Here is an 18,892-nt window from a genome sequence, read left to right as displayed (position 1 = left end):
TTGCCAAAGAGCTAAGCAGAGCCAAATTTGACAAATAGCTGAGCAACGCTCCCACCGGATTTTGTAACATCATATTTGATGCTCAGTCCATCTAGGTTTGTTTGATATCTAGTTTTTGCTCCTATTTTGCTATTTTGCATTATGGCCAGGCTGCATCTGCCACCAGCTGGTTGAGCCGGCCAGCCAAGGTGCACTACTCACCCATGCTTTTAGTCTGGCATCCGGCAGCACATGCATTCTAAGTTTTCAGCTCAGCGCCATTTGATAAACGGTTCAAAATTAACTTGGGTGTGCTGCCTCAGCTCTACTCAGCAAAGTTGCTATGGCGTGTGGCTTAGGTTAATCAATTGGGTGTGTCAGCTCAATATGTGGATGTGTGTATGTGTGAGTTTGTTTGCGTTTGGGTAACTCGGTAGGCAGGGAATATAAAGTATAAAATTGATGGAGCACGTACTATTCAGACATTTGTTTCCAACTGGAGCAAAAATTATAAAAATTTGTTGATGTGCTGCATCAGAGTTAGTTTAACTTTGTAGAAGAAAAAGTTACAAAAAATATCTGGAGCTTACGGCAAAAGGGACAACAGATGTCTGTACAGTATACACTTTCCGGTAATTTATCTTGCCTTGTGGGTCTTTTTGTGGCATTGCTTCCACACATCTTTATGTAAATAAAAAATTCGGGAAGAAACTTTTATATTTTATTTTTCGCAGTTTCGCGTGACGGCTGCTGCCAACCTAATGAAATTAGTTTTTCGTTAAATCTTATTCCTGAGTTGCTTTTTCTCCATTATTTTATTTTTTCTTTTTTACTCCCAAAGTATATGATGATAGTATCAGTTGATGTTACTTTGCATTGTCATCTATTAGGAATATGTCTCAGCGCGGCTTGGGTATACATTTTTTTCGGTGTGAAAACTTTTTAATAGAAGCTAAGCAGTTCATTTACAACTTAAATTATAGGGAATCTTCGTGCGCCACCCTATTTGAGTTTAGTTCGCTTTTGATATCCTTGCGAGGGGTGTAGTTATTTTTTTAAAGGAGACGTCTCTGGCTCTAAAAATCGGATATATATTTAGGTTTACTCCTATCAATATCAAATAACTATATCGTATACTTCCCAATTCGGTCAAAAATTGACTTGTAAAACATTATATTGTAAGTCAACTTTATGCCTGCAAGAAGATATTTCTTCCCTTCACTTTGATCTTATGTTAGGTTCCTCCACAGCACAAGCTTCTGAGATGGACAGACGGTGAGATAGGAGAAGTATTTTGATGCATTTGTTATTTTTATTTTCTGTTCAAAACTGTCATCAATAATAATAAAAGTGGCGCAAGACACAGAGCCAACAATGAACGGGCCCCATCAGTGGGGTACAGTTGGCCACTTGTGATATAAGAAATGTTGCCAAGGCAGTGATTGCTTTTCCTATAGCGTATGTGCGTCTCCAAGTCTGTGGAGATGTATTTCTATTTACGTAAGAGTCTTTCTCTGTGAACGTATGAGAGTAGCTATATTAATGTGTGTTGTTCATGAAACACACTTTGGTATTCATTCTACCGCAACTAAAAATGTTGACCACTGTTATTTTGTTTGTTTTTTTGTTTTTGTTTATGTGCAAGTTTTTGCTTGTGCGTATTGTTGGTCCTGTACCTATTGTTTTTTTCTTGCCCATAATCTTGCACTGTGCTAAGACCGTCCCAGATTAACACATGGCCACCGTTTGTCACTTATACAGCGGCTGTCAATGATAATCGTTCCCAGTGACTGCCAAGGGCGACAACAGCTAACAAATTTCACTTTACTGGAGTTTTATTAGCGTTGAATTAAATTGTCCACAACATGTAGAAACACATTGTGAAGTGGGATGTCTCACAACGTAATTTTCACTGGCTTTTGAGTTGATGGACTTTGCTAATGAAATAAGTTTTCTGTTCCAAGACTTTGTTACTTGCTTTGAATTATGTCAACCTATGTATTGATTGTAGCAAGGTTGAGATTAGTTAGCTTGGCTGTAAAGATCTCATAACATCTTGTTACACAGATGGCTTTTATTAAAAAATACAGTCCTTCAAACTTGGGTCGTTAATTATGGTTAATGGCACAGCAAGTCGTAAATCTGTTAGAACGACTGTGTTATAGCTTAATGCCGCCAAAAAAGACGCATTATTCGAGCTCAGAGATTTGCCAGGACGTGGAGGATGCACCTTCTCACTAAGGAATAAACGTTTATTTTCAGTAGGCTAGCTAATAATTTTATAAATAATTTTTGATACTGATACTGGTGATACCTGATGATACCTCCATTTACGTTTTTGTTTTAAAAAATTTGCAAAGCATATCTAAACATGCATTAAAAAAACGTATAAGAAATTTAAAAGGGCATGAGCGAAGAAATGAACCCAAACAATTCCATTAACGTGTTCACTTTAGCGTTACAAACTGAAATACTGCAGACGAGAATGGAAAATTTGTATTTAAATTTCCTTGCAATAATATTTACCTACTATTCCCGCATTGGCGTCAAACTTCCGCACGGACGCCAATACGTTCCCTGGCTTGGAGCCATGGGGGTCACAGGGGGTCAATTGACAGCCACTTCCGTGTGAACTAATCCTCCTTCCGCTTTTTTTTTTTGCCAACGCATTTTCTTGAACTTTAACGGCTTGCTCGTGCTCGTCCCGTAGTCTCCTTCGTACACATTTTATTGTTATTGTTTGTAATTGAAATGGTGCAAACGTACAAGCGATAAAATGTAAAACCAAACTGTGGACTTGCGAGGGGCGTGGAGTTGAGCACGTCAGATCCAACGCTATTCATCGATTGCTCCATTTAACAAATTTCGATTTCCGCTTCAGATTTTCGCCCCATAGCGACTTCCTGTGCAAAGTTTTGTTCATGCTTTTATTGCTTATCCGTAAGCCAAACTGCGGCGGTAAGCGATTCTTGTCTTAATTTTAATTGTTGTAGCTGTTGTTCTTTATAAGCCAGCTTATCAAAATCAAAGTGTCTGCTTCAGAATAAGTGACTGCAATGTGATCGATTATGAGAAAATGCATTGCCAATACAAGTGGTATGTGGGAAATAGTTTAGGAAAGATGCACGAAGTTAACATATTCGTCACTAGCGAATTTCATTTCAGAAGATTATATAATAATGGAACTGTTCAATGGGCTTATGCAATACAGTATTTAATGTATAGGACTATATAATACAAATGATTCAGTAAAGATCTCTGAGGCTGCTAGACATTCAGTAACTTTCCTATATTCTTACTTCCTTTGACCAAGTATGTTTGTATTCAAGTGCAAATAGCGGCGCACGCGAATGCCTGGGGCATTTTTTTTTGGTCTTGTTTGCTGAATTGCTTTAAAGCGTGGTATGACTGGTGGGTCGGGCTACGATTTAATTTTTCCTATGAAAATATTTGCACACAACTTGCAGCTACAGATGTAATTGAATTAAAATCTGGCTGACAAAGTCGTGTATGGCCCATGGCAACGGATTTATTTCAAGCCCCTGGTAGTGGGTGCCAGCCCACGAGAGCGGTCCACTCGGCCTAGGGCTCTTAAAGGTCTCAATTTCAGTTGCCCACGACTTCTAATGGTTGTGAAAGTTGTGCTTTCCCGTATATGCCAGTGGATGCGTAGATGCAGAAGCGTGTGCGTATAAATATGAAGCGAATTTACGGCTTAGTGGAAATCATCAAGCGTCCCGCGCCGCGCATTATTTTCATATTGTGGCTCGACAATTTCTCAAAGCCATACAAAACATTTATGAAAACCTGTATTCCTATAAATGTCCACTTCTTCAATATGAATTTAATACGCCGAATGGTTTTAGATTTTAATTATTTGATAAAATGTTTTATTGTGTATGAAGGGACAGTCTCCTAAAATTAAATTATTAAAATTTATTCGATTGCGAAAGGTAACTTAATTCAATTACTAAATTATGCCGGCTACACGATAAAATGCTAAAATGTTGACTAGCGAGGATTTGCATAAAATAGAATAACAATAGTCCGCGATTCATGGATTCTTTGTGCAGTCTTGTCTGATGACATTACTCAGTGGTGGCCAGGTCGATATTTCGTTGGCAATTTGCAAAGGATTAGGCTGAGTGTATTAAGCAAAAGCCGATATGAATACGAAACCGAGCATTTAAAGCAGAGGGCATCGCAAATGGCTGGTAGTTCATTTCAAAACCTTTAATTGAAGGAGGCAGGAGATCACAGAGGCATTAAATATTCTCTTGTAGAAATAACATATGTACGTTATATATATATCTAAATATTGTTATATGCATTAATGTTGAATATCTTACCATCTTACAACTACCCTCAAGGCACTGGCCAAATCGGATTTAGCACTTTAGTCCAACTGCATTATCTTAAATTATTTGGTGCTTCCAAGTAAATAAGTTATGATGAAAATGAAGCCGAGGACGTCGCCCAACATACATATTGCACACAAGTACTATTTATGGACCAACACACACAGACAAATATATTTAAATATGCACTTATCTTTGGGACCGTGCATGGCATACACAGTTGGAGTATTCTCCACATATTGTGCAGATTTAATTTGGGAACACAAATATGTGGCACCGAAAGCACCTGAGAGGGAGTGTAAAAGGACAGAGTTACATAGTTTGAAACGAAAATATGGCAAAAATATGAAAAACTGACGCAAAATAGAAACAGGGTACGATTCGACCATTGGTAGCACTGGGTCTGCACAGGACGATGAGAGCGTCCATGCCATTAATCCGAAACACTGACAATTGACAGCAAAGCTGAGGAAAGTGTGCATGTGGACAGTTCGTGGCAAAAGTAAGATAACTAAACAAACATACATCCTCGAAAAGGAATGCTTATTCAAATGACGTGCAGTTTGTTTTGGTGGCAATACTACGTTCACAATACCTGCCCTGGTCCTCCGAGTTTCTCGGCTTTGTGGGCCGCAGGGCAAAATAATTTCGACGGATTTACATAAATACATAAGTTAAATGCACATTTAGCATTTTGAATTTGTAATATTTCTGCAGGTTAGTTGTCGAGCATGTGTTGGGAAGGGGTTCAAATGAATTGTAGTGAGTGTCTGACCTGCACATTTTTTTTTTTTTTTAATGCTTAACGGCTCGTTTTATGTTATTGTCTGAAACTTGGAAAAGGCGTATAAAGGACGTTGGATTGCCAACAGGCATTAGGGGCCGGGTATGGTATGGTAGTTGAGTCGGACTTGAATGATGTGCAAATACTAAATGCCACATAAATTGTGCAATTGTTTCAGTGCAGCTGTATCGTTTGGCCTCAAATGCTCTATGTAAAATATGCTGTTCTGCTGTTTGCCATACGAAAATCGTCGCAGTTGTCGTTTTGTGTTTGTGTCAGTAACAAGGGCGTAGATGGCCAAAGCCTGAAAGTGATTTGACCGTACAACATGGTGTATGAATTTTAATATTTAGCTAAGCCATGTGGATAGGGCAGGCGGCTTAGGTAGCTGTGCGGCTTGACTGGCGTACGGCCTTGCATTTTTCATGTACATAGCATACAGATATTCTTACTTCACATAAAACATTTCCATTTTTGCTTACACTTCACCTCTCAGTTTATTCTTGGCTCTACTTTATTATACGCCGAGGCTATTTGGCGCTTACTTTGTTTTCCACTGCCCTTCATTATTCTGTATTGTCATCAACAACAGAACTATTCACTTGCCTTTCTCCACTTTATGTACTATGTCCCGCACTTTGCTATTATTATTTAAAATTTTCAGATCGGACTATGACTCTGACTCTGTCTATCACGGTTTTCCCTGTCACAGCATCGCCCGGGCTTAGTTTGCAGTGCAAACTGCACCGCACACAGAAACTGCTGCGGCGGCAACTTGGCGATGGGGATCGGCTTAGCCGTCACCTTTTGCTCGCTGGCCAACTGTGTTATTAATATTTATCTTTCTCTGGCCGTCAGCATAAGCTAAATGATTTGCAGAAATTTTTGCTGAAAATTTCATAACAAATGTCTAGCCAGCTTCGTTAGTTTAGTGCTCGACTCTTACTCTGCATGAAAGGGCAAGTTTGCTGCTCAACAACTTTCTTATACAATATCCAGTACGCTAATTGTGTCGCAATTTGCAGTTATCAATCATTTTTAACCCTGGACAAACCTGTCAGTAGCCTAAGATTGCAAAAATATATTAAAAGGTCTTTCTCAGAGCATTCTAAAGCCTACAATTAGCTCAATATCTGTCTGACTGCCCGAGCTTCTAACCTTTTCACACAGAAAATTCGTTAGTTCTGTAACTGAATGACCTATTAACATGCACGAACTGTCGACTTAGTATGGTCGATTATGAAGTTATGGGGAGTGTGTGTTTCCCAGCTTGCGCAGCTGGTGTGTGTCTAATGGGGACCAATGCGAGATTTATGTGGTCAGTTTCTTCCTCTTCTTAAGCTTGTGTGTGCGTTAAAGCAAATATTAGTTGAATAATTAGTTGTGCCAGCTTCAGAATTGAGGCTATTCCACTAGAGTGTAGGCTTTCACAAATGTGTGGGTCCCTCCCAAGTATGCAAAGCGAATTCCGTCAGAACATTGGAGTAGTGGGAGCTAGTGAGAATGTATGAAAATATAGGATTCTCTTTTGAGACGAGTCAGTATCAACAGCGTTTAATTCAAATGTTGAAAAACCAGCCCTCTATGAAGAAAGCAATCCTTATACCTTTACATTTACGGCCTTCGTTTATATGTAGACTTGTTAGTTTTCACGTTACTTTCATTTAAATTTCCGCTTGTGACTGAATGTGATACACTACTACCCAAATTGAAAATTCCTATATTAAGTATGCAGCTTCAAATTACTAAACTGTCGACACACAGAGACTATTTAATTTTGGGTATAAATTGCCACAAATTTGTGGGTTTGTATTAACAAAACGCTAACACTCAAAAGTTTATATTTTACTAGTTTTTCGTATCCGTTTAAGTTTTCCATACGCCGAGAATTTCATTGCTGCATGAACTTAGGTTTACTTTAGGTTTCTAGTCAAATAACTCGTGCAGCCGCCCTCAAGGTTCAATTGGCTTTGCCAATGTAAAAACCAAACCACAAACACACATTCGCTTTCTGTCTCTTTTTTTACATTTTGGCATAGGCATCATTTGCATAAGATGCGATTTGAAAACTGATAATTGGATTTGCTCAACTTTATCAAATAGGAACAAGGCAGGAACAAAATTGGCAGGCAACACGACAGCGTTTTGCAAAAGTATTGCTCAAAGTTTTGAGCTAATTATAACTTTTAAAATCGTACACACATGGATAACTCATAGATTACAATTGTTTGTTTGCTAAAAAAAAGCAGCCCTTCAGCATGTTTTTTTAAATCCAGTAAAATGTCAGCCCCAAAGCAAGTGAACCATTTTAACACTTAAGCAAGCTACAGTAGGTCGGTCTGGTTGAGATTCGGCGGGAATATATTCATCAACGAAATATATTTCATATTTATTTGCTTTATGGCTGCCAGCATTCGCTGCAATGACCACAAAATTACGTGCCACGTTGTGCACGGCCGCGGATACATTCTCAATTAAGCGATAAGCGGGCTTGGCGGTTGGAGGCATACACACAGTAAATTAAATCGGGTAACAGCTATACATGCAAACGATGCGAACTTAAGTGAGTAAAATTTAAAAAAAAAACCGATTGCAATTCATAAAATAATAAATAAAAATTGATTTACCGCATGTCCGGTGTACAAAAAAAGGAGCAAATAAAAGGATACGTGCCAGTTGCCCGAAAGCGACAATATGCTCTGGGTTTTCTTCCAACAAGTGAAAGGCCTTCGATAAGTATTTTGCATGCTTGTTGGGGGTGATGCAGCAACAACATTACAATAAGGCCATGTCAAAAACAGAAATATGTCATAAGGTATTTGCAACGAAATGATTTTTATTTAAACAGAATTGTGCGTCACACAAATGCCAGAGTCCAGTAAAAGTAACAACAAGGACAACACACACACACACACACAGTACATTGCCATTGCACTGGCAACAAGGAGCCAAGCATAATACACTCTACATACATGACATCAAATATGTGAACTTAAAGAAGAGAAGCTATCTGCGGGGGGCATTGATTTAAAACCCTTACAGATATATGTGTTATATTTATTTCATGTTGAACGCACTTGTAATCCAAATAAGCAAATTTAATGCTAAATTTCTTTTTCTTAATTATGTACTTCAAAAGACCTTAGGGGAAAAAACATCTATAAATATAGAAGAACGTTACACATTTCATGCCATAATAGGAAGACCCCATGCAAATGCGTGCAAAATGGATAAAGTAGCGTGAATTCAGAGACAGAGTAGCGCACAGATTGCGAAATATTTGTCATAATACTTTTAAGTTCATGTCAAGCAGAGATTATGGCTCTGTTTTCTGATTGACATATGCAGTCAGCCAGTTGTTCGAGCACTGGCAGAAAAACTGGAAATAAAGGCTGCACTGTTTCAGTCAGTGGCTTTATATATATTATTGTATTCGCAGTTTGCCTTTCATTTTTCATATGCCATATATGAAAGTGTAGGTTTGGAGGGCCATTCGTTGCGTCAATGGATTCTAATTTTTTCTCTTTTATTTCGGGGTCAGTCAAATCAAAAAGCAACAATAGGTAACTGCAAAATGTTAGAGGGTTGTCACCCCCTTTTGTATATTATCACATATTCCGTTTAGTCATCGGCACTTTAAGCCGGATCGGAAGCCATTTTGATTTCGCCACGTGTCCACCTTGCATGTGATAAATGATTGCTGGATATAAAAAAACTTCAAGCACGGCCTCTTTTAATCTATTGACAGATTTTCCTTTTACAACATTAATCATTTGTTGTGATCTTCGTTTCCATCGTAATTTAATATAAAACTTGACCCAGCTTGGTAAAAAAAAATTGGAAAAAATTCAAATGGTTTTTTGCCAATGTGTGCAACAGGAAGAAATAATATCAGGGACCATAAAGTAACGAACAGTGGTAAAAGATATGAGTATAAGACATAAATTGATGCATAAAGAGATATGCAATCAGGGAGTTTGGCTTGCGATGTCGAGCAGAAGTTGAAATAATATATAATTAAAGTCATGGAATGTATTAAAAACCATCCTTATAAATAAAAGCAATACAATACACAAACTTACTCAGGATCAATAACGTAGTCCTTCTATCCGTCCGTGCGCATGAATAAACACATCGATCTCTCTTGGCCCGTTTTCATAAAATCCTTAACGAAATTCTGTATTTGTTCCATATCGTATAGCATACACAGATCCATGTACCGTTTCCCGAAAAATGGAAAAAATTCATTTTTAGAGATATAGTCATGTGCTTAGGCACTTACAAATATTTGGATGTCATAGTATGACCTAAACATTTTATAATGATCGGACAATAAACACCGAATGAAATCAAAAAAGCGCTTCCAATAACATAAAAAGGAAGATAGAATGCTTGTAATGACAGCTTCGTGTGTGGGCTAAGGAATCTCCTCGTCAGGCTCTCTCTACCATTTTTTTTTTCAAAAAGTTGTTTACCCGAAAGTTCATCAATTATGTATTTCAAAACGCACACCAACAAATAGGGCAGTTAATGTTGGTTGTATATTAATGCGATGGCTTCATTAAAATTGTATACAGCTTTGGTTTGATTGCGGAATATATTTGTTTAAGTGTATAAGTATTGTGGTTAATTTCGGTAAAATCTGTATTTGATAGTGAAAACAGGGGATTTATAGCCCTAAAAGGGGTATCTGATTGCTGTCATGCGCAGGAATACAAATACAACGTAGGGGAATCGAACTTCAGGAAGCCAGCTTAATTTGGACTAAATGACTGGATTTACAATTATGTATCACGGTATTGTATTTCAAATTAAAACTCTGTTCGTGTTGTAATAATTTTAAATGGGACTTTAAATTTCGACTTGTCGAGCTGACCGTTTTTGCATGAGCGGCAATCTATAATTTAGTTATTTAAATTTGCAATATTACATACTTATAATGTTTTGGGGGTTTGAGTGGAATGATTAAAATGTATTATAAATTAACATATGAATTAAGCTAAAGACTATGTTTTATTTCGACCTTCATAAAATTAGGAGACAATGATATGCATAGTCAATCTATATTGGCTAGTTTTAAAATGGCAATAAACTTTAGAGTAAGAACCATGATGAACTATGAACTACTATGAACTATGAGCGAAAGGTGTTTTTGAAAATTTAAGGTTTTGCTTAGGTGCACTGCCCAAAAATGGATTAATGATAAATAAAACTTGCAGGTGGTTAAATCTTGTGCAAATTTTGCTTGGACGGCACATTTATGCTTACTTACACCAGTCATACAGCCGCACACATGCTCGTATTCACGCGATAAGAACCTGCATATTCATAACTCAGATAAGCGCCGCTCCTGCTGTGGCTGTGGCTCTGGCCAACTTTCAACCTTGATACCCTGCCGGTACTGTCAGGCTAACATTTTCGGCAACCTAAATTCAAGTAAATTATGTTAAAGTGCAGACCCTCTAAGTCGTTTGGTCTGTCTGAATATGGGTGTGGCAACCAGGAATATAAACTGCGCAAATGCATGAAAATATGCTTGGGCATAGACGTGTGTAAAATAATATTTTTGCACATACTACGCCTCAAAGCCATAAAATTTCATAATTTATAAATTTGAATATCCCACACAGAAATGCTTCAAAAGCCCACGTATATGTGTAAATGTTTTTGAACAAGTGTGTGAAGAAAATGCTGCACTCTGTTCAGTCAAATTGGACCTTTATTGCTTTGACCGAACATCTGACAAGAAAAAATAAAATGGCAAAGTCGACTAGAAATAAGCTTATAACTAGCTTACTAGCGTACAACGCAAAGAAATTTGTAAAGAAATATAAAATTCTCCTTAATGCTATTTGTTACGTTCAGTCAATTTCATTATAAATTCTTAAATTCCTATATTTTATTTATTTATGAAACACATCCCATTGACAGTTGAGGCAGATTTTATGAAACGGTTGTCACAAATTCATTTAGTGTAAGTCCGTCGTGCATGCTTACGCAAAGGATACTTGCTATCAATTCGTAAGACTACAAAATTCTTCTCATATTTGTCCAACTTCACTTTGAATACACTGAAAAAAAGGCAAGGCTTTGTGCAAATATATTTTACAGGTAAAAGGAAGAATCACCGACCCTATAGGGATTATATTTGTCAGAATCAATAGCCGATTTAGCCCATATATATGAATATAAATATGGTTAAGAAACACAAAAGTGACTAAAGCAAACCTAGGTAATTAGTAGAAGGAATTTCTGTATACATTTTAAGACATCCCTTTAACAATTAAATTGAAAAAAAAAGTGTACAGTCTGGTATGAGTAGAAGGGTTAGGGTGTTCCCGCGTCGTGCTCGACAAACGCTCTGATTTGTTTCTATTGCATTGCACTTAATTGATTTTGAGTTTTCATTTCATTTTCATTTCATTTCATTTCATTTTGTGGTTTCACTTGCTATATTAAAACCCCAGTTAGTGCGTTCAATTACGAAAAATGTCAAATAAAACTATTTGAATGGATAAAAATTAATATAACTATACAAATAAAAATGTATAGAAAATAAGCAATAGCCAAATAGTTTTATGGCATTGTGTTCCGGTTAGGTAGTCAGCGTCGCAAGTACATATGCAAATCTTAATGCAACTATTCAATAAACTAATCAAGTTTTAATCCCCAAAAACGTTTAAAGGGCTTTATGGCATTTTGTCTGAAAAAACTTCTCGTTACAGGAGTACATATATTTGGGTTTCGCTTAGCATGGAACCTTGGTTTAAGGACATCAGTATATATAGATTTTCTGTTTTGCCTCGTTGTTCATGTCTTAAACGTTGACAGCAAGCAAACTGCGCTTTTGAGCAATGCGCGTTCTTGTTTAAAAGTAAATTATATGTACTTAAGTACGTGTGCGCTCAGTCTGTGCCAGTTGTGGGTATTGCTATACACCTGGGTTAGTAGTAGGTATTGCCTGCGATGTGTTTCCGCTAAAAGCGTTTATACTCAAAGGAGTTGAGTGAAGAGCTTGGAAAAGTGCATCAAACCAGAGCGCCGCGTTGTGGAGAGCTGCCGTGGCTTTGTAATGTTGGTATTCGAGTTTTAAGGACACTAACAGGCATTCTGGTGCAATATAAATTTATTACATCTAACATGTGTTGTGAGGCTGGGGTGAAATTACATATCCCTATACGATCAACGCTTCCTTGGCACACTTTAGGATGCTTCCGTACAGATCCTCTAGATTAAAGGAGGTGTGTTTGCAACGCAACATGCGATGTCGCAAGGCTTCAATGAAGCCATTGCATCCCAGGATCCCGCTGTTTTTGGTATTGAAAACTGTAAAGATTACATCGATCACGTGGGCCGACAGAGGAACTCCGACAAGCACATCAGAAATGTGCTTAAGTGCTCCTCGGGATATGTCTGCACCTGCAAGATAATGATAGGACAGTGCCGTTTCTATGTCTGGCAGATGTTGAACGAATCGAAAGAATGACATAAACTCATCTTGTGTTATGCCCCGCTTGACCGGTTGATACTTCTTGTTGATACGTTTCAGAGTGTTGGTCTTCTCAGCCTTTGACATAGCTGAACATTTTAACAGTATTTTAGCAAAGCATACTTCGCTGATTGTATTACTTTGCGGTTTATTTGCGTCCGTTGGCTTACGCTTCTTCTTAAGTAAGTTGAACTCGAGCAGAAGAACATCGTGCTGTAACTGCCGCCTGAACTCTAGAAACTTGGCTAGGCTCAGCTTCTGGTTGAGCTGAGGCCCAAAAAAATAGAAGTGTACAGCAGAGATATTCCTGAATCGCTCATCATGGGTGATGCCTAATAGTAAAGTGTTCATATCCCTTATGCTGAGGTTACCATTTCCCTGCTGATCAAAAAGTCTGAACCCCATCTTAAAGTATTTCTCTGGCATTGTCAGCAGCATGACCAGGTACAGAAAATCACAAAAGGTGAGGAGGCCATCGGGTCGAAGCTTATAAAATATGCTGTCCTTCGGTAAGCCGCTGCACTTAAGCTTTTTAATTTTTTCTCTGTCCATCCTGCGGAACTGGTTTAAGCCCAAGCCCTCTGGCTGCCTTAGGCCTGGTCTTAATGAGCGCAAAAAGTCGACGGGCGTCATAAAAACTTTCAATTTGCCGGCATCATTCTCTGTCTTGATCGTGGCAAAGTAGCAAAAAATTTTTTCCGGCTGTGAGCATACTCGCAGTCGGTTCTCATACTCCTGTATGGTAATATCACGAAAAGTTACTCTGCGGGCGCCAGTTTCGACCTTCGGGAAGAGTCCCCTTGGTTCCTTAGCTTCGGGATTCAGCTTTTCGGCATTTGCGTGCAACAGCCAACCTTGCATCTTTGTCAAAAGCGTAGTAATTAGGCTTGTACTTTTACTCTTATCCTGCAGTACACGATCTCTAGCCCTATTATCATCCAATAAAGCACGTGAAAACGGAATGAGCCAATCTTGGTAATAGGCGCTTGCCATAAACAGCGAATAATACTTAAAGGCAAGCAGACGTTGCTTGACTATACTCCAACTGCAGCCACAGTGCCTCGCATAAGAGCGTGCACGGTGATCCTTCCACTTACCACGAAGCCACGCATTGACATGGCGTGCGTTGTGGACAAACGATTTCCATATCCCTACAAATTTTGAATTTTTCATGTATTCCAATGTATGACGGAAGTTTAAGGATTAATATTGGCTTTAATTTATTTTTCCAGCCCGACTGCTTTTTTTCTAGAACTGACATTTCATGCCTTCGCACGGACGAGTATAGAGTATAAAGATTAAATATATCTTCTATCTCTCGCAACTAGAGTTTCCAATCGATTTTTTTCTGGAATGTTATTTTTGGTGGATTTTATGTACAATAAAAAGTTTTGTCGTTCCTGTGAAATAGAAATTCCAACGTTAGCTACAGATGTGCTTAAAGTTTCTTGATCCTAGATATTCCCTTCTTTACAAATTCGTATCAATTCATTTTGCGTATCTATTGGTTTTATTATGGAGTGTGTAAACATCATTGTCAGGTGTGCATCAAAAAGGTGAAAATTTTTTAAACGAAAAGTAAATAAAAGCCCAACTCCTATGTATTAAGTGGCGAAAACATTCGCACTAATGTGCACACTTGTTTGTTTATTTGATTGAAAATCAATTGCAACTGTCACCGTGTGTATTTTTATACCCTGAACCCATTATAAATGGGTAAAACGGGTATATTGTATTTGTGCAACATGCAAATCTGTGTAACAGGCCGAAGGAAGCATCTCCGACCCCATAAAATGTATATATTCTTGATCAGCATCAATAGCCGAGTCGATCTAGCCATGTCCGTCTGTCTGTCCGTCCGTCTGTCCGTCCGTCCGTATGTATGAACGAAAGGACATCAGAACCTATAAGAGCTAGAGACCTGAAATTTTAGATGTAGGTCCTCCTAGTGCCTGCGCAGATCGAGTTTGTTTCCGATAATCGATAACTTACTCCGTTTCCAATCAATCGATAAAAATCGATATCGACATCCTGTTTTTTTTTTTAGCAATTTTGGAAAATACAAAGAGTTATAGTCACCAAACTTGTAATGTTGCTTCTAGAATATTATATATATATCAAGTATCTTTCATACAATAAGATATACTGTAGAAAATTTCATTAAGATCGGTTAAGAGAAAACCAAAGTTATATGTAACTGAATCATTAAGAATTTGTGTATACATGTACACACACACATTCATGCGCGTCTGCTTCGCATTCTATCGCATTCTAACAGCGTAGAATTGCGACATTTTTCTGTAATGCTATTTTAGTTCGTTTTTTTCTCAATAATACTTAATTAGTGGTGTGGCTGTTGAGTAGAGGCATAGGAAGTGTTGCGGTCTGCCGAGAGTTCGAGCCCTACCTGGGAAACTATTTTTTTTTTGCTGGGTTGTCTGTTGAGTAGAGACGGCGGCAAGTAATACGGTCAGTTGCGAGTTCGAGCCCTGCCAAGGGAACTTTTTTTTTTAATGTATCTTTATTTCTTCAAACGAGCGCGTTGCGCGAACTGCATTTGGTGTTGGAATAAGGGGGTTCAGGGTATTCCCAAATCGGGAACCTCTTACTTGTTTATATTTGTCTTCCGGATAAAAGGTGTGGATTTAATTGTATGGCTAAAACGTTAAAGGAATGAAATGTTGTGGTAACTTAAGTAGTTGAATATTAATGAACTACAAAAGACGCCAATTTGCATATGCAAATTTAAATCCACAACATTTGTGATGTGTAGTGCGTTAGACGTATAATCTTTGATTTAACGAGAAAACTGTCACCTGCAGTGCCAGAGTTTCGATATGCGAGTTGTAAAGCTATCCAAATTTGTATTGTAAGTATTTACGTGCAACTCGGAGAACGACAGGCATATAAACACATTCCTGATTATGTACCATAAAGTACATAGGAGAACACTAAATATAATATTTTTAATTTTTTTTTTTCAAATTGTTTTGCAAGCTCATATGAAAGTGAATAAGTTCGTCCTTTGTGCGCGTCGGTTGGATGTGTCTGCCATTTTCGTCAGCTTAAGATTTGATAGGCCACTGAAAAGTGTGCCTATAAGCACTTGAGCTTCCAAGTGGCATTCACTTGCTTTCATTGTTTGTGTTAACTAAAGTTATTCAATAGACAGTTTTTCAGCGACAGTTGATGTCTTTATCCAATGGAAGGCTCACGCTCATCCCTTGAAAGTTGTCTGTGATTCTCACTTGACTTGATTTTCCTCACAACTTTTGCCCTTTTTTAATTTGTTTGAATTTTAATGCAAAGAGAATTATTGAAATTTGAGTGGACTTCAAAGAACCCCAAGCCGATTGCACAAATTGAATTAAAAGACAATGAGAAACGCGGACGCTTCTGGGGTCGCATCCCAATTTACTAGTAAGCACAAAGCGTGATTTATGTGACTTATGTACTGGCTTAGCCCAGTCTAGCTTCCAGCAGATTGTTTGCCGAATGCTCGAAAATTATATAATGGACCCTTTCTAAGGATTTATCTAAAAACCAACCCCAAACAGCTTGCGCTTAGAATATGCGTGCAATATGTGAAAAATATCGTTTGTTGACAGCGATGTAAATTACAACGTTCTTTGTTGTTTCTAGAATGAAAGTTTATTCGTATATTGGGCGGAGTGTTTCCATCTCTAAATGGTTCAAGATATGCCTAATCTTTTTAATAATATAAAAGCAGGAATACAGTAAATCTTTTATATCTGTGAAAAAGATTTATTTGGATACAATAGACGAATTTTTTAATTATCTTTTTTCCCTGATATTCCTTTTTACTCTTTAATAAGCTGGCAAAATATTTAAGTGCGTTGTTGCAGCGTATCTAGTAGTCGACTGTGTTTTTCACTGTAGCAATTTTACTCATCTTTCTTGTGCAAATTTGTTGCTTCAATGGATACGCTGCTTACTCAAGTCTGTGGGCCCTACGTGGCCCGTGGTAATAATTCTAGATTTATGAAAATTGTTTTCCCGTTAATGTTTACTATGTTTTCGACATTTTTATTGTTGTTGGTCTTGCTGGTTATTGAAAGCATGGTACATTTGCACGGCTTGCCTACCAAGCCAATATAAGCTAAGTGAATTGCAATTTACCCCAGCGATTCCTAAGAACGTACTATACGTACCTACCAGTATAGTAACTTTGAAATCAGAAAGAGGTTTAATACAATTGCACGGATTTAATGGTGAAAAAGCCGAATGGAATGTGTATCTAGCCTTTTGGCCAATTTTGGGAGGTAATATGAAACTTTTGCCTATCCCAGTTGCAAATGGGAAGTTTGACTTTCGTTTCTTAAAAGGGTTGCGTTGTTTGATTAAATTTCTCCTATGCTCACATAATTCTTGCACAAACTGGATTGAGTATGAGTTTATAGCGCGTGTGCAATGGCGAGTTGCCATTGACATTTATGACATGCCTATTTTCTATCTGAAAATGTAGCGTTTGCTAGAATTTGTAATGTCTTAGCCAAAGACGCCCAAATACCTATTGATGAATGAGTGAGCAGACATTGTGATATGAATGGGTTGAGAATATGGCTGCTATCAATAATCCATCCCACCTTCGAATTAACAGCAAGATGCTGCTAATGGAGGCCGTCTTGCTAAGCCGGATTACGCAATAAATCAATTAGGCACATTATGGCTATCAGGAACAGCTTTTGGTTGAGATAAATTCAAAAGCAGATATCGCAAAAATATATGCGAACGTGCAATAATTCACACATTTATCAGAAAACAAAATTGTGTTGTACAAGTATATACTTTGGAAAACTATTGACATTTACGCAAATTAACTTCTAGATTAAATTAAAATAAAATCTGAGGTCTAACAATTGTTTTTCCTGAAAACTAACTTAATGATTATAATATTCTTTGATTTCTAGGCACGTTGAGCACTCTTGTCCTTAAGATTGTTTCTTAATAATTATTTTTGTATTCCTTGCACGTCCAAATGTATTTCTATTTGTCTGACCGTATTAAATCTATCACTACACATTAGATAATTGTATTTGTATTTCTGTTGCAGTTTTTAAGATAAGCATACAGTTTTGGGCCACCACTAGAGCAGAGCATCTCGCAGTCGAGCTCTTCCGTTTGTAACATTTATACTTTTCATTACCGAAGGTATGTTTAATGCTATCAAGTGGTGAAGTCCAGAGCAAGTTACGACCACAATCTGTTTGCAATGTCAATTGGAAAAGTGAACTACTTACGTCGCCAAGCGAGTCGATTGCACATGCAAATGAAACTTTCCGCATTTGCATACATTGAACCATTCAACCATTGTTTCCGCTGACCATATAGGACACTGTATGTATGTGTATGTGTGACTGAATATACAGACTGTTGATGGCTCTACACCGATTCTGCTTACTTAGCTGACCCACAAGGAGAACAAATATCGATTTTTTTTTATATATTTGCTTTGCCATTTCCGTTGTTTGCGTAAATTTTAATATTATCTGCGTGACAAAGCTTGTTTTGATATTATTTAGATTTTTAATATTATTATATTACTAGCGGGTATACCCCACGTATACAACAAATTCTCTCAGAGAACAAAGATCAATGTAAAGCCACGAAAATAATTTTAAAAACAGCATATATGAGAGTACCATTTTCACATGAATTTAGACCAATAATAATGTTGCCATATTTAGATGCCAAATTGATCAGGAAGCCGAGCAATTATGAGATTTGATCGAGTTATGGGGTGGGAAATTTTGACCTATGTCTATATGGAATATTTGAGGGTACCATTTACACATGAATTTTGACCAAAAACAATGTTGCCAGATTTAAATGCCAAATTGATCACGAGGCCAAACTATGAACAAAGAGCCTAACAATATGAAAATCAGTTGAGTTTTGACCGAGTTAAGGGAGTGGGAAATGACGACCTATGTTTATACAGAATACTAAATACACACCGGCCATGCCAAAAAACTTTTATACAATCGTTTTCCGCCAATTTACCACTGATGCTGCCAGAATTACCTAAATCGCAGTAAATTGTATTCATTAAGTTTATTAAGTATTCAGTAATAAATTTGAACACGAAACGTCACCCACCAAATCTGTGACACCCCATATTGCCATATATATAGAGATAATACTATATATACAAACTGAAGCTGTCTGAATTCATTTGATTTTGACTAAATTCAACCGCATACTCGCCATCTTAAAGTTGTCAAGCTTCTTCCGTTGCAGCCCGCACGTTTTCATTCTGCG

General features: G+C 37.6%; 2 protein-coding genes across 5 annotated transcripts in view; both read right to left on the bottom strand.

The window, feature by feature from the left end:
- The window catches only part of Nha2 (Na[+]/H[+] hydrogen antiporter 2), a 235,415-nt gene that overhangs the window by 107,559 nt on the left and 108,964 nt on the right, over window positions 1-18,892 (bottom strand). For all 4 annotated transcript variants that reach the window (XR_011416033.1, XR_011416032.1, XR_011416035.1 and 1 more), the window contains one exon: window positions 9,204-9,298. The gene's annotated coding sequence lies outside the window, so the exon portion shown is untranslated. The remainder of the gene's footprint in view (window positions 1-9,203; window positions 9,299-18,892) is intronic.
- On the bottom strand, window positions 12,296-13,471 carry LOC6635163 (calcium uptake protein 1 homolog, mitochondrial). Its single transcript, XM_002058329.1, has 2 exons — window positions 12,781-13,471; window positions 12,296-12,699 (listed from the first exon to the last, which is right to left on the bottom strand). Exons 1-2 carry the CDS (start codon window positions 13,469-13,471, stop codon window positions 12,296-12,298), a joined length of 1,095 nt encoding a protein of 364 aa, XP_002058365.1.

The sequence above is a fragment of the Drosophila virilis genome, chromosome 2 (genome assembly GCF_030788295.1).
Source record: "Drosophila virilis strain 15010-1051.87 chromosome 2, Dvir_AGI_RSII-ME, whole genome shotgun sequence".
Classification (NCBI taxonomy): domain Eukaryota; kingdom Metazoa; phylum Arthropoda; class Insecta; order Diptera; family Drosophilidae; genus Drosophila; species Drosophila virilis.
The sequence above is the reverse complement of the archived record's forward strand: the minus strand, read 5'-3'. Positions and strand labels throughout refer to the sequence as shown.